Source organism: Bombina bombina, chromosome 2 (genome assembly GCF_027579735.1).
Source record: "Bombina bombina isolate aBomBom1 chromosome 2, aBomBom1.pri, whole genome shotgun sequence".
In the NCBI taxonomy this organism is placed as follows: domain Eukaryota; kingdom Metazoa; phylum Chordata; class Amphibia; order Anura; family Bombinatoridae; genus Bombina; species Bombina bombina.
In genome coordinates, this window is record NC_069500.1 from 876107802 (window position 1) to 876131703 (window position 23902).

Below are 23902 nucleotides of genomic sequence, written 5' to 3' on the forward strand. Positions count from 1 at the left end.
GATGGTGCTGGCGGTTATCTGAGGCAGCATATACAGGGTCCGCCTCGTGAAGCGGCCCCAAATATTCCTCCATAGGGGCCTCTTGGTTAACACAGAGGGTCCGGGCCGGACGATATGCCCCAGAGGGGTAATTGTAATTCCTGGGTGTCTGGTGCGTATTAAGGGGGCAGCTAGCCATGAAATGCCCTGGTTGCTTGCATCGGTGGCAAGTCGGTCTGGGACGCTCAGAGCTGTTATTGGGTGGTCCTGAGTGTTGGGCGGGCCCTGCGGGCACCGGGGCTCGGAATTCAGCACGAGGGGGTGCACGGTAAACCTCTCTGGGTTCGTGAAGACGGGAGTCATAATGTTCATCGGCCAATTTGGCTGCTTCTTCTAAGGTAGAAGGTCGCCTGTCTCGCAGCCATTCCTTCCCTTGCTGTTCCATGCCATTATAAAAATGTTCTAAGAGAAACAATTGTAAAATTTCCTCACCAGTCACCGCTTTACTTCCGCTCATCCAGTGATTTGCCGCTCTCCGCATTCGGTGCGCCCATTCCATATGGGTATCGTTAGGCTTCTTTTTCGTGCCCCGAAACTGTCGGCGATACGCGTCCGGAGTTACTGCGTACCATCGCAACAGTGTCTCCTTAACTAGCTCATACTGTGTCACTTCCTCAGCACCCAGAGTACGAAAGGCTTCCAGGGCTCGCCCGGATAGTTTCCCAGACAATATCGTGGGCCACTCCCTGTTGGGAATCTGGTGCAGGGCACATTGCCTTTCGAAGTCCGCCAAATATTCATCAATCCCTGTCTCGCTCTCTAGGAAGGGTCGAAATGCCGCATAGGGTATCTTGGGCCTCCCAGCATTTTCGACAGGGATGATTACCTGCGGGGCTTCAGCATTGCGGTGTGCGTTCGCTAGGTTGAGTTCGTGGGCTCGAGTCTCTCGTATATCCTTGTCCGCTTCCGCCATCAACTGCTGTACCAATTCCATGGAGGGGTTCGGCCCGTACAGTGAGAGCCTCTCCCGAACAATCCTGGTTTTTTCGTCACTAATCGTGGTCGGTGTTTCCGCCATTGTGAAGCTCTGATCCAGTTCGGTAAATTCTGCGATCAGCTCTCTCCTCGGCCAGTTGCTGGCGTACCCCCCTCTGCTTTCAAGTAAATCCTTTAGGGTTGTACGCTTCAATTTTTCGTAAGCGCTCTCCATCCGTTCTGTACCTCTCCTAGGAAATCCAGGAAAAATCCCACCGCTGCCGCCAAATGTTACGGTTACCCTTAGTCTCGCTGAGAGATGGACCGCTTAGTAGCCTGGATTCCTATTGCTGAAGAGGGGATAAACTGCTTTCCATAGTATTCTATATGAGTCTCGCAAATGTAGAATAATCCCCCTTAGCTGTAGTACAGCTAGGATACCCTTCTGCCCACAAAAACGAGTCAACGCTGCGATTGAGGGACAACCAAGAACTGAGGACTGGGATGCCCAGCCTGCTTTTTATTTAGGTTACATGCACACAGGGAACTCCCAGGGGGGGAAGCATAAAATCCCCCATCACACATTTAGACAAAGCCCTTGGACAGGCCACCGCAGATAACAAGTACACACAAGAAAACAATTGAGTCCTTCTTATCACCTAGCAGTGAATGCTTATCACAAACTTAATTACAGTACACAATATGCTAGGAAACCTGCCTCAGAAAATAGTTTTCTCAAAACTGAACAGAGTTAACCCTTTATGAAATGATACTTGTTACAGTTTTCTTGGAGCCCTTCTTAGGCGCTGGCTTGGCTGGTTCAGGCATTGCTGCTGGGAAATAAGTTTCTTCACAACAAAATAACTAATGCTTCTGTAACAGTATCTTTTAAAACAATAACAATTCTATGGTAGGCTGTCCCTTTAAGCTACTCCTTGGCTCATGCACAAACCATGCCCTTTAAATTGCGGTCTGTCGTGCCCTGTGCATATAATCTACATGCTGCTGTCAAACCATGTTCAACACTCCCAGCAACATGAGAAACAAAAGACAAATATGTCCCTGTCATGAAAAAGTGTGTGTGTGGGGGGGGGGGGGGGGGAATACAATACCTGTAAAATATACTATAAAGAATTTTAAGAAAGGATTTATTCATATTTTTCCATTGGAATATTGCTTAGGGAAAAATATATAAGTATTGGCGTCATCAAACAATGTTATACTTTCAGCTGAAATTCCAAGGCATAAATGAACATAAAAATAAGTTCATTATTATTATTATACTTTATTTAGGAAGCGCCATCATATTCGGCAGCGCTGTCCATGGATACAGATCATTTAAATAAAACAATAGTATAAAACTTCTAAGACTAAGAGACAGGACAGAATTTACAAACACATACAGGAGGAATCGAGGGCCCTATTCCCTATTTGCTTTTACATAGTTTTTTTGTGAAACCATGTTAAAAAGCTCATCATTCATTAATTGACTTAAAGGGACAGTCAACACAAGGATTTTTGTTGTTTAATAAGATAGATAATCTTATTCCCCAGTTTTGCATAACCAGCACAGTTATTATAATACACATTTTACCTCTGTAATTACCTTGTATCTAAGCCTCTGTAGACGGCCCCCTTATTTCAGTTATTTTGACAGACATGCAGTTTAGCCAATCAGTGCTGACTCCTGGGTAAATTCACGTGCATGAGCTCAATGTTATCTATATGAAACACATAAACACCCTTTAATGGTGAAAAACCATTTAGATTAGAGGCGGCCTTCAAGGTCTAAGAAATTAGCATATGAACCTCCTAGGTTTATCTTTCAACTAAGAATACCAAGAGAACAAAGCAAAATTGCTGATAAGAGTAAATTGGAAAGTTGTTTTAAAATGACATGCCCTATTTGAATCATGAAAGTTTTTTTGGACTTGACTGTCCCTTTATCCCTGAAAGTATCTTTATTAATAAAAAAAGGAATTGATTAATACTTATGAATCACATGTATACATGATATAAAAGCAATTACTATTTTTTTCAATAGGCTTTAATCACATTCATGAAACCCAACATTTTCCTTTCATGATTTTGATAGAGAATACAATTTTAAACAACTTCCCAATTTACTTCTATTATTTAATTTGCTTCCTTCTCTTGTTATCCTTTGCTGAAAGGTTGGTCTAGGAAAGTTCAAGAGCAGCAAAGAACCTAGGTTCTAGCTGCTGATTGGTGGCTGCATAAATGTACGGATTGTCATTGGCTCACCCATGTGTTCAGTTAGCAACCAGTAGTACATTGCTGCTCATTCAACAAAGCATACTAAGAGAACGAAGAAAAATTGCTAATATGAGTAAATTAGAAGGTTGCTTAAAATGGCATGCTCTTTCTGAATCATGAAAGAAACAGTTTAGGTTTTGTATCCCTTTAACAAAGATACTTTCAGGGTTAAAGGGACATGAAACCCCACATTTTTCTTTTGTGATTCAGATAGATTATACATTTTTAAACAACTTTCCAATTTACTTCTGTTATCAATTTTGCTTCATACTCTTGGGGGCCGATTTATTAAGTGTCGGGCGGACATGATCCTCTGTAGTGTATCATGTCCGCCCGACATCGCTGAATGCCATCGCTGTCAGCATTTAACATTGCACAAGCAGTTCTGGTAAACTGCTTGTGCAATGCCGCCCCCTGCAGATTTGCGGTCAATCAGGCGCTAGCAGGGGTTGTTAATCAACCCGATCGTATTCGATCGAGCTGATTGCTGTACGCCGCCTAAGAGGAGGCGTACGAGTTAACGAGCAGCAGTCTTCAGACCGCTGCTTCTTAACTCCTGTTTCCGGCGAGCCTTGCATTAGGCAGCATTCAGCTGATAATAAATCGGCCCCTTGGTATCTTTTATTGAAGAAGCAGCAATGCACTCCTGGGTGCTAAATGAACACTTTTGTAAGCCAATGAAAATGGGCATACAAATTCAGCCACCAATAGGCAGCTTGCTCCAAGATCCTGAGCTTATCTAGATATGCTTTTTAACAAAGGTTAGCAAGAGAATGAATTAAATTAGATAATAGAAGTAAATTGGAAAGTTGTTTAAAATGGTATGCTCTATCTGAATCGTGACAGGAAAATGTGGGGTTTTAAATACCTTTACATCAATTAATGTATAATGTATGGCTAACTTTGTTGTCTGTGGACTAAAACCCAGACTGATTCCTCCAAATAAGGCAAATGTTGGCCGGATTTTGGCTATTGGAAATTAATTGTAGTAAATAAAGATGTTAATTTGTTTTAAAAATGTTAAGACTGATTTGTTATTCTATAGCAGCACAAGAGAAATGTGTTACTGTACCTTTAAATAGGATTTGTGCAAAGGGAGGTATTTATTTGTTCTATAATCACACTTGATTCTCTCTTTTCAACTTTTAACATAAAGTGCCCATTTCTGCTTTTTGTTACTTGTACAGATGATGCTGTTATTTCTATATTCTCAGTTTAATATTGTTTTCTCATCACATCTATAATTCTTTAACATTAACAATACAAATGTGAAGTTCTCAGTGTTTTTGTTTGTAGCAAAGTACCAGTCTGCTGCAATGTCTTTTATGGCACAGATGATGATTGTGTCGTTTTGGTTTCATAGCATGGCTTCTTTTAGACCCATTTATCGTTCCTTTTCTGCGCTTCATTCTCATTTTAAACAGATGCTCCCGCTTTTCTGTATAGTATATTAGAAAATAAGGCGCCTTTGGGGTTTGCAACGCCACATTATTTGTCTTTCAAATGACTTCTGCATTGCTGGCAAGCATTGCTTTTAATCTAGAGGAATGGTTCTAAATGACGTGAAAAAAATGCTCTCAGCCATCAACCAGTCTGTGTCATTTGCTTGATGTTTTATCTAGCAGTTTCAAAGCTCTCAGGTATGGTAGTCAGTAAAGTGGCACCACAGTAAACAAGTGTCAAAGTTAAATTGAGACATTTAATCAGGTGTAAAAAAAGCTATTTGGATGTGTAAAGAAGTCGCTTTTATAGTTTCATCTTCAAAAGCAGTGTACTGTCCAGAAAAAAAAAATCAGAGGAACCCCCAGATGGTTATATTTTGCCATGGGATATGGTGTGAACCATTACGTTGTCATGCTGACATATTTAAAAAGCGAGAATCTTATTAAATATTTAAGAGCTGTAGCAAGTCTTTTCAACTTTAGGCAAAAGCTCTGTTCATTCCGATTTAATATATAAAAAAAGTGATAATGGCGTTATTTTTCAGGTTAGAATAGAAGATTTTTTTAATTAACCGCCATCAACCCCTTAGAGAGTTTACTGTCAAACTGTTTAGTTATTAAAGGGCCACTAAACCCAAAATATTTCTTTCATGATTCAGATAGAGAATATAAATTTAAACAACATTACAATTTACTTCTATTATTTATTTTGCTTATTTTTTTAGATATCCTTAGTTGAAGTAAAAGCAATGCACATGGTGAGCCAATCACACAAGGCTTCTATGTGCAGCAACCAATTAGCAGCTACTGAGCATATCTAGATATGCTTTTCAGCAAAGAATATCAAGATAATAAAACAAATTAGATAATATAAGTAAATTAGAAAGATGTTTAAAACTGCATTCTCTTCCTAAATCATGAAAGAAAAAATGTGGGTTTCGTGTCCCTTTAACATACCAACAAATAATAATTACAGTACAGTCTCATTAGTGATAAAATTAAAGAGAGGAGAAACACCTTTTTGAAATCATTTTGTTGACAGTAAAATTCACTCTTAAAGGGACATGAAACCCAATTTTTTTCTTTCATGATTTTGAAAGAGCATGCAATTTTAAACAACTGTCTAATTTACATCTATTATCTAATTTGCTTCATTCACTTGATATCCTTTGCTGAAAAGCCTATCTAGATAGGCTCAGTAGCTGCTGATTGGTACCTGCACATAGATGCCTCGTGTGATTGGCTCACACATGTGCATTACTATTTCTTTAACAAAAGATATCTAAAGAATGAAACAAATTAGATAAAATAAGTAATTTGGAATGTTGTTTAAAATTGTATCCTCTACCTGAATCATGAAAGAGAAAAATTTGGTTTAGTGTCCCTTTAATCACAAAGATTTGTGCTTCAAGTAATGATACAGTAGATTAAAGGGACAGTGAAGTCAAAATTAAACTTTCATGTTTCATATAGAGCATGTAATTTTAATAACTACCTAATTTACATCTATTATCTAATTGGCTTTCTTCTCTTGGTAACCTTAGTTGGCTAAGAAGCAGCAATGCACTAATGGGAAGCTAGCTGCTGATTGGTTTGCTGCACATATGTGCCTCTTCTCATTGGCTCACTTTATGAGTTCAGTTAGCTCCCAGAAGTGCATTCTACTCCTTCAACAAATAATATGAAGAGAATTAAACAAATCTGATAATGGAAGTAGACTGAAAAGTTGTTTAAAATTGTATGTTCTATGTGAATCATGAAAGAACAGTTCTGGGTTTCATATCTCTTTAATTCATGTTATTATGGTAAAGTGTAATGAGCATAAAAACATGTTCTTTGTCCAGATCTAGGAGACATTTTGTATTAGACATTTGCACAGACAAATTGTCATGGAAAAAAAAAAAGTTTTCTTCAACTTTGTTCTTAATCCAGCCATGGGTTCGTTCTAAATTAATTTGTATCGTGTAGCATTAAGATGACCCTTCACTGGTAATAAAGGGTGGAGCCCAAACCCTAACAAACAGCCCCAGATCATTATCCCTCCTCCACCAAACTTGACATTAGGCACCATTATAGTTGTTACCATTCTCCTTACATCTGCCACACCCAGATTCTTTTATCAGACTGGCCGATAGCGAAGTATGATTCATCACTTCACGTTTCCACTGCTCCAGGTTCCAATAGCAGTGTGTTTTACACCACTCCAGCAAGCACATGTTCATGTTAGGCTTTTGTGCAGCTGCTCGGCCTTGGAAATATTTACCATGAAGCTCCCGACTTAAAGTTCTTGTGCTGAAGTTGTTTCCAGAGGCAGTTTGGATCTCTTGTGAGTGATGCAACAGATGATAGACACTTGGCAGCCCTTCACTGTGAACGCTACTACTTTGTGGTTGGGCGTTTGTTGTTCCTAGACGCTTCTATTTCACAATAATAGCACTTACAATTGATTGACCGGCACAGATCTAGTAGGGCAGACATTTCATGAACTTACTTATGGCAAAGATAGTATCCATGTACTGCCAGTGTTTATCTACTGAAATGTCATGCCTACATGCTGGATTTTATGCACCTATTAGCAGTGGATGTGGCTGAAGCTCTTGACTTCAATAATTAGTAGGGGTGTCCACATACTTTTGGCCATATAGTGTATGTCTCTATATATAAAAATAAACTAGCTAGCATTTTCATACAAAAAATAATAAAAATAGAAAGTATAAGATTAGTTACAGCTATTGGCCAAGCCCAAGCTTCTCTGCGTGGCTCTTTCAGTAATTGAGTCTCTAACTTCCAATTTAATAAATTATACTAATTACACTTGAAATCTTTCTAAATCAGACATCCTCAAACTTGGCCCTCCAGAGGTTTTGGAACTACATTTCCCATGATGCTCAGCCAACATAGCTGGCTGAGCATCATGGTAAATGTAGTTCCAAAACCTCTGGAGGGACAAGTTTGAGGATGTGTGTTCTAAATGATGTTTTCACTAGAAAAAAAAATACATAAAAAATGTGGATCTGTACTCTGAAAGTGGACTGGTTACATATCCCACACCTGGGGTTAATTTCCCACAGTATAGAAAGCACTCTTAGGGTAATTTTGGAGCTTATTCAGTAACACATGCAGTTATCTCTTTCATATATCTATTTGACAGACTTAATGCACTCTCAGGACTTATATTATGCAGAAATGTTTCTCTTTATCACAAAATTAAAAAATACCAGGGTATATAGTAATTAAAGGGATATAAAACCAAACATTTTCCTTTCATGATTCAGACAGAGCATGTGATTTTCAAAAACTTTCTACTTTAATTCTATTTTAAATTTTTCTTCATTCTCTTGGTATATTTTGTTGAAAAGCAGGGAGCTTAGTTGCTGGCCCATTTCTTGAGCCCTATATGACAGCAGTTTTGCAAGTATGTTATCAATTTACAAGAACACTAGATGGCAGCACTTTTTCCTGTCATGCAGTGCTCTAGATTCTACCTAGGTATTTCTTCAACACAGAATATCATGGGAACAAAGCAAATGTAATCATAAAGTAAATTGTAAACTTTTTAAAAATTCTCTGCTCTGTCTGAATCACAAAATACATTTTTGGGGTTTCATATGCTTTTAAAGTGAATGTAAACTTTCATCAATTAGTTCCCGGTTTTTAAAAATACTATTAAAAACAGGGGCATTTTCATTGATGAAGGTTTACATTGCACCGTATTTTTACCAATAGTTACCTTTTACTTCTTCAAAGCCGGATCGGCATCCCCCGCATGCAGGTCCTTTGTAAATATGTTACCAATGACGAAACCGGCTTCTTCCAATCACGGACCCCCCCCCCCCCCCACCCCACCTCAGAGCATCCATCTCGTGAGGCCCTGCCATGATTGGAGGAAGCCGGTTTCGTCATTGGTGACGTATTTACAGCGGGGATGCCGATCCGGCTTTGAGGAAGTAAAAGGTAACTATTTGTAAAAATATGGTGCAATGTAAACTTTTATCAATGAAAGTGCCCCTGTTTTTAATAGTATTTTTTTAAAAAACGGGCACTAATTGATTAAATTTTACATTCACTTTAATGTAATAGATATATAGAAAAAAGGTTTGAACTCACTGGATTTTATAAAAGCTTATATGTACTTATTTTATTGTGACATCTGAAAAAGGGGAGATATCTGTTAAAACATTCCAGTAAAATGAATTTAATATTTGATCTTTTGTTTAGTTAACTTGATAGTTTTACACAGATCAGTTTCAACCACTAGACTTTATAACTTTTATGTCCACACACAGGTTTTAGCTAGTTCTGTATTGACTCAAATACAAATATTTAAATGGTATTTTTTTGGGGGGTAAAATGACATATTGTGATAACATTGACACTTCAATGTGATATAAATACATTTAGCCATTGTAATTCTTTCTAAGCACATGTTTATTTTATTTTTTTCACAGCTCCAAGGGGAAAGCGAGGTTGGAAGACTTTCTATGCTATATTGAAGGGAACTGTGCTTTATTTGCAAAAGGTAATGCACGTTTACGGTAATAAAATCCTATCTATAATGAATCTGATAAGTTAGATATATAAACATTATCCTTTTTACTAAATATCTCAACTAAGTATTTATAAAATGATAATCCATAAAACTACAGACATATTTATATTTTTATGTTATAGAATATCACAGTCTGGGAAACCCATTACTAATCAGAGGACGATAAAGTTGCTAGTTCTCTTAAAGGGACAGTCAACACCAGAATTTTTGTTGTTTTAAAAGATAGATAATCCCTTTATTACCCATTCCCGAGTTTTGCATAACCAACACAGTTATAATTATACACATTTTACCTCTGTAATTACCTTGTATCTAAGCCTCAGCAGACTGCCCACTTATTTCAGTTCTTTTGACAGACTTGCATTTTAGCCAATGAGAGCTGTCTCGATGGTAAATTCACGTGCATGAGCTCAATGTTATCTATATGAAACACGTGAACTAATGCCCTCTAGTGGTGAAAAACGATCAAAATGCATTAAGATTAGAGGCGGCCTTCAAGGTCTAAGAAATTAGCATATGAACCTCCTAGGTTTAGCTTTCAACTAAGAATACCAAGAGAACAAAGTAAAATTGGTGATAAAAGTAAATTGTAAAGTTGTTTAAAATTGCATGCCCTATTTGAAACATGAGAGTTTTTTTTGGACTTGACTGTCCCTTTAATGTTAACTATATGAAAATCATATTTTTTATCATAAAAATTTGCTTAGTTCTCATGTTATTCCTTGTTGAAGAGATATCTAGATCGGTAGCGTGCACGTCTGGATCACTGCATGACAGGAAATAGTGCTGCCATCTAGTGCAATTGCTAATGTATAACATTGTTGCAGGATTGGATAGCTCAAGCTCGGGTTTTCCGGTGAGAAGGCGGAGCTTTGTTACATGCTGCTCCAGGTCGGCGTACAGACCGATGGTTGTTATCTGTGCCTTCATTCCTTGCCCCCTATTGCTGTGGATGTTCGGGGCACATTGCGAGGCGCAAATCACGCCAGCTGGAATAGGAAACCCTAAGGCCGTGTGGGCCGCGGAAGATACCGCAGCTAAGTTGTATCACTGGAGAAAGTTGTAATCACAAAAAAGAAGGGGAAAAAAAAAAAACTCTTTACACAGACTTATAGCAACGTTAAAAGAAGCCTGACCTACTGTGCTGGTGTTCCCTGACTGACCCGGGTGATTGTGGAGAGCGGTCAAGTCAGTGAGGTATTGAAAGCTGTTTGGTGCTGGCGGTGCAGAGTGACTCTTCTCACTGGAGGGCAGTGTTGAGCTGGTGTGCTCCAAGGCGGAAGGAGGAGGTAGCAGTGTGTGCTATCTGGAGGGCGTGTGTGCAGCGGTCCGGGAGAGCGGTGGGCGCGCAGAGGGATCCGGGCGTCACGCTCACGCAGGGCAGCAACGCCGAAGTCCCGGCTACAGCCTCCGTGCTGGATATCCTGCAGTCCCCTGGAGGAAACTGGAAGTGAACGCAGGAGCGGCACATAGAAACACCCCAGCTGAAGCATCCTGACCCCGCTCTGTGACCAGCTATCGCAAGTATTCACAGTATAATTTCAGCATTAATAGTGACATTTTTTGTGATCTACCCAGGTCAGTCAGGCCCAGGATTTGTGATATGGTAGCTGTATTAAATTGAGACTGTCAATAAGTAATGGTGATATCCCCTGTAATTGTAAAAAGTTGCAGAGGTCACTGTGTTGCAGATACAGTGTTCCTATAAGAGGAGGGAGAAGCGGGGAGGAAGGAGAAGGAAGAAAGGAGGGAAAGAAAAAAGGGAGAAACAGGCTGATACTTTGATGACACAGTAACCCTCGGTACTTTAAATCTAGGAACTGGACATACACAAGGAGTAAAAGAGTTACTGTTGTGAATATCTGGACTTGGGTTTCTGGACTGATTTGTTGTAATACAAGATCATTTTTTCTCTTTCTCTTCCAATCCAAGGGTGACTTGAAATGTCACCTTCATAAAGTATAAGGCCTGGAGGTCGCTGAAGGAGTCTCTGACCAATGGTCTGAGGCACTTTTTTTTGTTTTGCCCCGTATATTTCAGAGTATTATGTAGAAAGATTGGTATTTTTCAACAATGTTGCCAGGGCACATAAATATGTAAACTACAGTATCAGAAAGATAAGGTGTGATAAGGTGTCCTGAGCACTAGCCCAACTTGTTCTTTTTTTCTTTTTCTGTTGTTTTTTTTTTTTTTAATATTTATTTTTCCGGGCTTGTTTTTGTGCACAAAATGTCATAAGAGGGGTAATCACGATATTATTTGTTCATATTAAGTCACTAGTTTGTTTATTGTATAGATAGTTGTATTAAAGTATTTCACAGATCATACTCCCAATCAGGGATATTAGTTAGATCACGACTTAGATTAGTCAAAAGGAAGGAAAGCACGAGTAGACGTAGTCACAGGCTGTTCAGTTCAGGAGGTCCCCACAGAAAGGAAGCAGCAGCAAAAGAGTAGGAGACGGATCAGAGACAGCCTGAACCACGCACATATCACAATTATTTGCCTTAAGGGATTGTTTTTTGTTTTCTTTTTTTTAAATTCTACACTTGATGGAAAAGTTTGTAACGCACGGGAAAAATAATTCACCTAAAATGCCCGTGAAATCTAGAGAAAAGAAAAATACCAAGTTGGGTGATGTTAGTGTGGACCTACCATCTGAAAATGTATCAGCTATTATTGATACTCAGGTGTTAATAGGTCAACTCACAGCTATTTTTGCTCCCCAATTTGAAGGAATCAAAACCGAGATAGCAACACTTTCCGCTGAGGTCAAACAATTTTCTGCAAGAATAGGGGAAGCAGAAAATAGAATTTCTACAGTAGAGGATAAGGTGTCGATCCAAGATGGTATTATCCAAGCTCATGAGGCTAAATTAAACAACATGCAATCACGTCTGGAGGATCTTGAGGATCGCTCCAGGCGCAATAATATTAGAATCATTGGCCTACCTGAGTCCTCAGAATTTGAGGATCTTATTGAATTCACTTCTATCACTCTCCCCCAGGCAATTGGTGTAGCGTCCCATCAGCTCCCCCTTGCAATCGAGAGGGCACATAGAGTTGGTCCTAGGAGAGATTCAGCCTCTGGGTTAGTTAAACCTAGGATGTGTATCGTAAAATTGCTCAAATTTCAGGACAAACTTGAGGTATTAAAATTAGCAAAGAAAGCATCCACTTTGACATTCGGGAACAGCAAGATATTGCTTTTCCAAGATTTCTCTGCAGAGACATCAGCACGGAGAAGAATAATGGCACCCTTCTGCTCTCAGCTGATTAGCAGAGGCATAAAAGCCAACTTATTTTATCCAGCTAAAATCATAGCTGAAAATAAGGGGGGTAAAAATTTATTTTTAATGAAGTCACAGAAATTAAAGAGTTTATCCGTACTCTAGATCCCTAATGAAATCCAAAACTTATGAGAAGGATAGTAAGCATAAGGTGGTCAGGGAATCTAGGTCTGGCTGGCAAAATAGAGTTAATATCTTTTCTCCAAGATAAATTTGTTTATTTGTTTTTATGTACAGATATACGTAATATTAGTATTCTATTGCGCAACGCTAGTAGAGTTTTTGAATGTTGTGGTCAAGAAAGAGCAACTACAAGTTATTAGACATCTGAAGTTTATTAATGTTTTCTTTTTGTTTTTTGTTTTTTTGTTTTTTTTTTGTTTTTTTTCCTTTTCCCCTCCTTGCTTTTTCCTCCCCTCCCCCCGTTGCGTCTCGTGCCCTCTCTCTTTCCTTCCCTTCCATTAATCTCCGCTGGATATTTAGTTGTCGGCTAAGATTATGTGTAGCGGGGTTGTAGCATTGCAGGCAAGATGATGGAAAACAGCGTGAAAATACTATCATGGAATGTGGGAGGGATCTCTTCTCCGGCGAAACGTAAGTTAAAGTGAATGTAAATTTTGATGCTAAAGTGCCCGGTTTTTAAAACTTTGATTAAAAACAGGGGCACTTTAATTCATCAATATTTGAATTTCACTCCTGTTGTGAAAAAAAACTTACCTTTTAATCTTCACAGCAGCTCCAGCTTCCTCCACCTGTTTCAAAGCCTCTTCCTGGGTCTAATATGAGGTATCTGGCTTCCTCCAATCACAGCAGTGAATCAGACACTGAATCCCCCGGGGGGGAATCTGTGATTGGAGGATGACCTATCAATCATTTCTGACATCAGAAATGGCTTGTGAGACCGGAGAAAGCTGTAGCTGCTGTGAAGATTAAAAGGTAAGTTTTTTGTCACAACAGGAATGAAATGTAAATTTTGATGAATTAAAGTGCCCCTGTTTTTAATCAAAGTTTTAAAAACCGGGCACTTAAACATCAAAATTTACATTCACTTTAATTATTAAGACGCTCGCTAAAGAGAAGCCAGATTTAGTGTTTCTGCAGGAAACCCATCTGGACGGGGCTGAAGCGGCTAAACTCAAATTTAATTGGGTTGGTAAAGTAATCTCCTCCTCTAGTACTTGTATTTTCTGCAACATTTATGCTCCAAATAAATTTTCAACTATATTTTGGGAGCATATCCAAAACAAAATATTTCCGTTTCAAAAAGAAAATTTAATTATATGTGGAGATTTTAACATGACCATATGTCCGGAGTTAGATCGCTTTTCAAAAAAAAATGTTGCAGAATATGGTAAACACGCAAAGTATTTTAAGAGATTCTGTGTCAAATTTGGTTTGACTGATATTTGGCGAGTTCAAAATCCGCGGGTTCGTGCTTATACATGTGAGTCCAAAGCTCATAGGACCTTCTCTAGAATAGATCTTTTTTTGATTTCAGAATCATTAGTAATACAACAAGTTAAAGCTGGCATTGGTGAGTTTATGATATCCGATCACGCTGTCATCTCCTTATGCTTTACTAGATCAGAGGAGATTAAATCCCCTGAATCTGCTTTTTGCTTTCCTCGTTTCTTATATACGAATGCTCGGTTTACGTCATGGATTAAAAAGATGTGGCGCGAATATGTAACTTTGAACCATGAATATAGATGTAAAATAGATATTTTTTGAGAGGCTGCTAAAGCAGTGATACGTGGAGAAATTATTGCTTTTATGAGCAAACGCTCTAAAAAAATGAAGGAGCAGGGCCTTCAGTTGGCTAATAACATTAAGACGGCGTATAGGAAAGTTCATCGTGATCCTTCCTCTTTAAATTGGTTAGCATATTTGTAGTGTAGGAAGGTAAGAGATGTTTTTTTAAAACAAAAATCACAAGAGGAGGAGACTAGACTGAATTTAAAGTACAAGAGCTTTCTGTGATGTCCTGTTTTATGCAGGAACTTTTGCAGTGTTATTGAATTAAGGGTTTGTTGCTCTTTTAATGAATAAAACAGGCAGTATGATTTGAACTACCTGTTAGATCACTGGTGAGACTTTTACTGGTAGAAAACTTCTTAGATGCCAAATAGAGGCAAGGAATATTTAGGTAGAAACAATTGTTGCAATATAAGTAAGGAACATAAAGCAAACAGTTCTGAATAAATGATAAAAGAAAAATGTAATTTGATACACTTTGAAAGCGTCAGTAATTGATTCCTGTTGTAGCACTGTTCAGATATGGCTTCACGCACTCGCACACTCATTCATAAAATATATACATCACAGACAGACTATGGTAATAACCGGAAGATTCAGCAAGGTAATGTGGATGGTTTCCAGAAAGTGACAACGTAAGAACAATCCTTTGTAAATGGATTAAATATTACCTTCAGTTTGAAGAGAGCGGTTTTACCTCTGTGACCGGTATACAGCTTCAGTGAGAGTGCGGCTTCCAGACGCTGCAAGTAGATCCGGTGCTCCTTGATTCAGTTTGTTTGTTAAATTAGAATTCCGGAAGAATGAGTAAATACTTTGAAAGTAAAATGTACAACAAAAGATTCTAGCTTACTACTCCTGTTTAGAGAGAGAAAGAAATCAAAGCAAGTTAGGAATTTTCAAAGTAGAATCACAGCAATAGGGATGCGGTCAAATAAGCTGCAAAGGGAAAACAATTTTCAGGCAAGGAATGATGGTTCAGGTGTGCCTGATATAGGGTGGAGGAAAGGTAGGCGGGATATACCTTAAAGGTATATCACACACTCCCCCCACTAAGGGTCCCCCCAATTGACGAGAGGGATGGCTTCAAAGGATATCTGCGATGAAAAGATCTAATTAAACGGGGAGCAGAAATGTCAGTGCTACGATGCCAAGAATTGTCCTCAGGACCAAAACCTTTCCATTTCAATAAGTACTCTAAGTGATGATTCTTGATCCTAGAATCTAGAATATGTTCCACCTCAAATTCATCGTGGTCATCTATTTGTAACGCAGTTGGAGTCTGAAGACTGGATGGTACGGTAGAAGTATAAGGTTTAATCAGAGATACATGTATAGTGGGATGAATCCTATAAGCTGCAGGAAGAGTTAAACATACTGTCATAGGGTTCAAAATTTTATTGATTACAAAAGGTCCAATGTATTGATTTGCCAATTTCTTAGAGGGTACATGGAGTTTTAAATTCTTTACAGATAGTAATACTTTGTCACCCACTTTATAGACTGGACTGGGTCTGTGACGTTTATCATAATAAGCTTTCTGGTAATTCTTTGCGTCAGATAAATGTTTTTTGACTAGGGCTAGTCTTGCTTCTAGTTGTAAAGAATAGTCTTTAGCGGCTGGAGAATTTACATCAGTTTTAGATAGAGTCAAAGTTGTTGGATGATAGCCATAGGTTGCATAGAACGGTGTCATTTTTGTTGAAGATGATACTGAATTGTTGTAAGAGAATTCCGCCATTGATAAATAATCTATCCAATCATCTTGCAAATGGGAAATGTAACAACGAAGATATTGTTCTAATGTTTGGTTTAGTTTCTCAGTCATCCCATTGGTTTGAGGATGGAAAGCTGTTGAGTATCTTGGTGTAATTTTTAATAATTTGCATAATGATCTCCAAAAGGATGAGGTGAATTGTGTACCTCTATCTGTTATAATATCAGAGGGTAGTCCATGAAGTTTTACTATGTGATTAAGAAAAACATTAGCTGTAATAAAAGCGGAAGGTAACCTTTTTAGAGGTATAAAATGTCCCAACTTTGTTAGATGATCTATTACAACTAATATAGTGTTAAAGTTCCTTGATTTTGGTAGCTCTACAATAAAGTCCATCGAGATCATGGACCAGGGTTTATCCGGAACTGGCAATGGGGTCAACAATCCGATAGGCCCTTTATGATCTATTTTATTTCTAGCACAAATGTCACAGGAATTGACATAATCTTGAATGGTTTGATTCATGTGGGGCCACCAAAAGTTTCTTCTTGTTTTTTCAATGGTTTTTTGTATTCCGGTATGACCGGATAAAGGTTCATCATGAGTGTGTTTCAATATTTGTTTCCTTAATGAACTGGGTATATACAATTGATTTTTATGATTTATCAAACCAGTATTTAAGTTTTTGTGACAGGATTTAGGTGTAATGGTTTCTTTTTCTTGTGCCCTTTTAATCTCCTCCTCTAGAGGTGTTAGGGCTCCAATAAATTTTTCGATTGGTACTATTGGAGTCATGGTCTCTTGAGGTGTCATTTCCTGTACTCTGGATAATGCATCAGCCTTGGTATTCAGACTTCCTGGTCGGTAAGTGATCAAGAAATTGAACCTATCTAAGAATAGAGACCATCTTACTTGTCTGAAAGTTAGAGTTTTACTTTTCTTCAAATATTCCAGATTCTTATGATCTGTGAAGATTTTAAATGGTTTTTGTGTACCTTCCAGTAAGTGTCTCCATTGTTCGAGGGATACTTTGATAGCAAGGAGTTCTTTATCTCCTATACTATAATTATTTTCTGCTGGTGTGAATCTTCTTGAATAATAAGCTACAGGAAATAATTCTGATTTGTTATCTACTTGTTGAGATAGAACTGCTCCTATACCTGAACTTGATGCATCTACCTCTAATACATATTGCAGCTCAGGATCTGGCATGTGTAAAATGGGGGCTTTGGAAAATTGCCCTTTTAAATAGTCAAAAGCTGATTGGGCCTGTTCGGTCCATTTATATCTTTGTTTCTTACCAGTCAACTGAGTTAAGGGCTTTACTATATCAGAAAAGTTTTTTATAAACTTTCGATAGTAATTGGCAAAGCCAATAAAACGTTGTAGTGCACGAACTGATTTTGGTGTAGGCCATTCTAATACAGATGAAACTTTATCTGGATCCATTTGGATCCTATTAGGAGTTATTATGTATCCCAGGAATTTAATTTTGTTAACATGAAATAAACACTTTTCATGTTTGGCATATAACTTGTGTTCCTTCAATCGCATTAAGACCCAACGTACATGTCTTTCGTGTTCTTCTTCTGTTTTGGAATAAATCAGAATGTCATCTAAATACACTATGACACAAATATCCATTAAATCTCGGAAGATTTCATTAATAAAGTGTTGGAAAGTGGCTGGAGCATTGCTCAATCCAAAAGGCATTACATTGTATTGGTATAACCCATATCGAGTCCGAAAAGCGGTCTTCCATTCGTCACCTTTCTTCATTCTGATAAGGTTGTATGCCCCTTTTAAATCTAATTTAGTAAAAATTTGTGCTCCTTTTAACCGTTCTATTATCTCTGGTATTAGTGGTAATGGATACCTGTTTTTTATGGTTATAGAGTTTAAAGCCCTGTAGTCAATTATAGGCCTTAGAGTGCCATCTTTGTTTTTTACCAAAAACATGCCTGCAGCAGCAGGGGATGTGGAGTGAGATATAAATCCCTTTCTCAGGTTGTCATCCAAATAGGACCTTAAGTATACTAACTCATCTTGTGATAGAGGATAGATCTTCCCATGCGGTATTGGTGACCCTGGAATGATATCTATAGGGCAATCGAAGCTTCTGTGGGGTGGTAAATTTTCTGCTTCTTTCAAATTGAAGACCTCTGCCAAATCCTGATATATCCCTGGTATCCCTATCTCAGATGATGAAAGAATGCTATGAGGATAACAGGTGTTTATGCAATATGTTGAGTCTAGTTTAAGTTTTGAATGTTCCCAATCTATTTTAGGATTATGTTTGTGCAGCCAACTATATCCTAAAATAATAGTATGTAGTGATATGGGGATCACATCAAATGTAATATATTCTGTGTGCCCCTTGTTTATCATTGTGAGCAAAGGTATTGTTTGGTGTGTAATGGGTCCCTTATTTATTAAAGTACCATCAATTGATTTAACAAACACGGGGTTCTGCTTGCAAACCAGAGGAATTTTATTATTTACAATATATACAGAATCAATATAGTTCCCAGATGCACCTGAGTCAATCAATGCCTTGGAGTGTATATTTTCCTGATCCCACTGCAAAGAGAGAGGTAAAGTCAATTGCATTGTATCTGAGATATGATATATGTTTTGATAACCTGTTTTCTTACCCTTCTTTTGTCTTTGTAATGAAGGACAGCTTGAGACGTTATGTTCTTTTTGTCCACAGTATAAACATAAGTTTTCTAATCTTCTTCTCATTTTTTCCTCATTACTTAGTGGCCCCTTGATAGTGCCTATCTCCATAGGGGTTACACTACCTTGATGTTTCTCAGATGTTGTAGTGTAAGTAATCTGTCGCCTGGGTATTGTGTCTGAAGTAAATCTCTCTGCTCGCCGTTCCCTGAGTCTTCTATCTATGGATGTGCTTAATTTTATAAGTGCTGGAAGAGTATCAGGCATTTCCTGGCGAGACAGTTCATCCTTAAGGTTTTCAGATAGGCCCAGCCTAAACTGATTTTTAAGGCTAACTTGGTTCCATAGTGAGTCTGTTGCCCACATTTGAAATTCAGTTGTGTACTCCTCCACCGTGCGCTTACCCTGTTTGAGTGCGCGTAGCTTAGATTCTGCAGTGATTTGTGTATCTGTGTCTTCATATAAATTAGACATAGCTTGAAAGAAATCCTGTAGTGAATCCAAAATTGGGTCATTATTTTCATAAAACCTGTTAGCCCAGGTCCTAGGCTCTCCTTGTAAAAATGAAATAGTGGTGCAAACCCTGATGCGGTCTGAATAATATGTGCGGGGTCTCATGGTAAAAAGAAGTTTACAAGCAGTCTTGAAATCTCTGAATTCATGTCTTTTGCCAGTGAAAGGTTGAGGGTATTGAATATGGGGTTCAGGTACTTCAGTACTTTTATGAGACATATATTCTTTAACAATAGCTTTTAATGCGGTATTATCTGCTTGTACTTCTGTTAAACCTTGTGCAAGATAATCTAATTTTCTTTGTATGTTAGAGAACTCAGCTTTAATTTCATTTGCATCCATGATATTAAAGTTTTGTTTACCAGTAACAAACCCTTAAAACACTGTGGCCTGAAAATTATGTGATGTCCTGTTTTATGCAGGAACTTTTGCAGTGTTATTGAATTAAGGGTTTGTTGCTCTTTTAATGAATAAAACAGGCAGTATGATTTGAACTACCTGTTAGATCACTGGTGAGACTTTTACTGGTAGAAAACTTCTTAGATGCCAAATAGAGGCAAGGAATATTTAGGTAGAAACAATTGTTGCAATATAAGTAAGAAACATAAAGCAAACAGTTCTGAATAAATGATAAAAGAAAAATGTAATTTGATACACTTTGAAAGCGTCAGTAATTGATTCCTGTTGTAGCACTGTTCAGATATGGCTTCACGCACTCGCACACTCATTCATAAAATATATACATCACAGACAGACTATGGTAATAACCGGAAGATTCAGCAAGGTAATGTGGATGTTTTCCAGAAAGTGACAACGTAAGAACAATCCTTTGTAAATGGATTAAATATTACCTTCAGTTTGAAGAGAGCGGTTTTACCTCTGTGACCGGTATACAGCTTCAGTGAGAGTGCGGCTTCCAGACGCTGCAAGTAGATCCGGTGCTCCTTGATTCAGTTTGTTTGTTAAATTAGAATTCCGGAAGAATGAGTAAATACTTTGAAAGTAAAATGTACAACAAAAGATTCTAGCTTACTACTCCTGTTTAGAGAGAGAAAGAAATCAAAGCAAGTTAGGAATTTTCAAAGTAGAATCACAGCAATAGGGATGCGGTCAAATAAGCTGCAAAGGGAAAACAATTTTCAGGCAAGGAATGATGGTTCAGGTGTGCCTGATATAGGGTGGAGGAAAGGTAGGCGGGATATACCTTAAAGGTATATCACACTTTCATGGGTGCTCCGCAAAGCATCTGGCGCGTCTCACCAGAAATAGAAAAAAGAAGAACTTTATTGCTGTTATCAAAAGTGGTGATGATAGGTTTTTTAAATCACTCAAAATCAGCCAAATATTTTACAAGTATTATCAACAACTTTATACTGAGATTGATATTAATCAATATTCCCAGAATATGTTCTGGTCTAGAATTATAACTCCCAAGATTCAAGAAGACGAGTTGGTAATGTTAAATCAACCGATAACTCAAGAGGAAATTAGCGATGCAATTGATAGACTTAAATTAAATAAAGCAGCTGGCCCAGATGGGCTCCCTGCTGAATTTTATAAATCATTTAAAGACGATTTATTATCGGTTCTGGAGGAACTATATAATAATTATTATCTTTCCGAATATGCTACTTCGAAATGTTTTGCGGCTGCAAACATTACACTTATATTGAAAAAAGGCAAAAATCCGGAAGATCCGGCCTCTTATAGGCCGATTTCAGTCCTCAATACTGATTATAAAATAATGGCGGGGATCATCTCAGCAAGGTTGAATTCTTGTTTACAGAAATTGATCCATCCAGATCAAACAGGGTTTATGTTATCAAGAAATTCAACCAAGAACATACGAAAGCTAAACGCCTTTTTGGATTATGCATGGAGTCTAGATCAGGAGTCAAATAATACGACAATAGCAGATTCAGCAGTCTTGACTTTAGACGCGGTCAAGGCTTTTGACTCCATTACCTGGGAACATCTATTTTACGCGTTGGAAAATTTTGGGTTTCTAGGTAATTTCATCCGATATATTCATAAAATTTATTCAAACCCTATTTCTTATTTACTGGTAAATGGTATTAGGTCACCAGAGATAATTTTACACAGAGGCACCAGGCAAGGTTGCCCATTATCTCCTCTCTTATTCAATGTAGCAGTAGAACCCTTAGCGGTTAGATTTCGCGATGTCTTAACTGGTATCCCACTCGGTCAATATAGTTTGAAGACTCTGCTCTATGCAGATGACAATTTGCTCTTTGTAAATAATGTTCATAATTGTATTCCAGTAATCATGCAGACTCTTGCCGAGTTCAGTTCATTTTCAGGCTATGTGGTCAATTTGGAGAAAAGTGAATTGATGTCAACAGGTAATAGTCACTCTTGTGTGGGGGATATACCATTCAAATTAGTGAAGTCAATTAAATACTTGGGACTGGAGCTGCACAAAAATCCAAAATTATGGTATGGGGCAAATTATTCTCCATTATTCGTAAAAATCAAAGAAGATCTTCAGCTTTGGGTATCTTATCCCCTGTCGATTTCAGCAAAGATCAACTTAATAAAAATGATTATTTTTCCTCGTCTTCTTTATGTCCTTCAAAATCTACCTCTTTTTATATCTAATTCAGACGTAAAAAAATTATATAGTTATTTTTCTAAATTTATCTGGAAAAACAAAAAACCCAGAATAGCTCTAGCGAAACTCATGCAGAAGGCAAGTGTGGGAGGGTTAGCTCTATCGGATGTCAAACTATATAATGTAGTGGCTCTGGTAAAATGTGCTTTTGATTGGGTTGCCGAAACTAACTTGATAACTGACAGTCAAGAGGAAGCATTTTATATTCGCCCTTTTTCGCTAAAAGCTATTCTGCATTGTAGCACTAAACAGCTTCCGTCCAATATCTGCAGAATGATATCTTTTAAAAATATCGTCATCGCATGGCATAAGTTTTGCCGTATGATAGGAATAGATCCGTCCTTTTCGGATTTCCTTCCTATTCAAGGTAACCCTAAGTTTATACCCGGCATTTATCATAAGGTATTCAAATCTTGGGCAAATAAAGGTTTATTGCTGATTAAGCAATTGTTAGATGAAAACCATCTGATACTTACAGCAGAACTTATTTTTCAGACTTATGATCTACCTAGATCAGATTTATTTGCTTATTTTCAAATTCGACATTATATACATGAGCAAAATTATGTGGGCAGGCAGGTGACGGCGTGGTCGGATGTCAGAACTCTAATTCAAAAATTCATTGGCGGGGTCTCATCCATCTCGTTGATGTATGACATTATGCTGTCCAAACAAAGTGAAAAATATCTAGATAAGATCAGTAATTGGTTATACCCAGTTATTTCTGAGATAGATAATGAAAAGATTGTTCAAAGTTTTAATATGTTATACAAATGCAGGATATCTATGAGCTGGAAAGAATCACATATGAAGCTCTTGAATAATTTTTACTTACATCCGCTTAAAATTCAAAAATTTTCTATTTCTAGTATAAGTAACTGTCCTCGCTGTGCTAATCATAAAGCAGATTTATTTCATATGTTTTGGTACTGCCCCAAAATCAATCAGTTATGGCTCAAAGTTTGTTTCTGGTTTAATGCTCTCTACAATATTAATATTGCTGTGACCATACAAGAAGTGGTTTTATTGTTTAGTGCTATGGATAGTAGATACCCCCGTTTGATTTGTATCATCAATACGATTATTTTGGCGGTGCGCCATCTCATTCTCAAGAACTGGAAGGCAAATAGAGCTCCGAGTTTCGGACTGCTTCTTAAAGAAATTCAAGAACAAGTAGTTTTTGAATCATTTCATTTAGTGGATGCCTCTGAGAAGAGAATAGACGATTTTCTTTGGGGGTGGTTTCCAATCATTAAGTCTTAGTCTGTTCCAATCCAAAGACAGATACTTTTCCCGTTCCGTTCGTCTATTAGTTTCGCAGAAATGGTACTTCTGGGGAAATTTCCGGCCTCGTGGATCAGTAGTGGGCCATAGAGTATCTGACACTTTTCGTGGGTGTTTGATTGAGATCTGGATGGTGCAGTGGGGGGGGGGAGACGGACAGGGGGGAATTTTTTTTTTTATTATTATTATTTTATTCTATTACCTATATTATTTGTATTTGTCGTGTTTTACGTAGATTAGAAAAATCCAGTAAGACAAAGAAGATTACAGCAAAATACTTGTATTCATAATTTTTGATTTTTATTTGTATACATTTTCATGAAATATCTTGCCACTGTTTGTTTTCATCATAATATCATGTCTCTTGGAGATCAATAAAAATTTATCAAAAAAAAAAAAAAACATTGTTGCAAAACTGCTGCCATATAGTGCTGCAGACACGTGCACACTCCTGAAGTACCTTCCTGCTTTTCAACAAAGGATAACATGAAAACAAAGAAAATTGCTAATAGAAGTACATTGAAAAGCTGTGTAAAACTGTATGTTCTATCTGAATAATGAAAGAAACATTTTTGGTTTTATGTCTCTTCATAAAAGAAGAGAAGAGAAGATAATATTTTGCTTTTCCTGATCAGACTTTAGGAAGTCTGTCCCTATTAGCTGATACTGCTTTTGGAGTTTTTCTCTTTCTGCATGTTTCAATATTAAAGTTTCAGTATACATAGGGTGACCATATTGCCGCTTTAAAAAGGGACACATATGAAAAATACAGATGTCGGGGTTGTTATAATCGAACATTATTCAAAACCT

The 23902-nt window shown here is 37.7% G+C and overlaps 1 protein-coding gene across 4 annotated transcripts in view; it reads left to right on the forward strand.

Annotated features, from left to right (window-relative positions):
- The window catches only part of PSD3 (pleckstrin and Sec7 domain containing 3), a 1090324-nt gene that overhangs the window by 911366 nt on the left and 155056 nt on the right, over positions 1–23902 (forward strand). For all 4 annotated transcript variants that reach the window (XM_053703211.1, XM_053703212.1, XM_053703213.1 and 1 more), the window contains one exon: positions 9122–9192. In XM_053703211.1, the coding sequence (XP_053559186.1) occupies positions 9122–9192 (71 nt within the window). The remainder of the gene's footprint in view (positions 1–9121; positions 9193–23902) is intronic.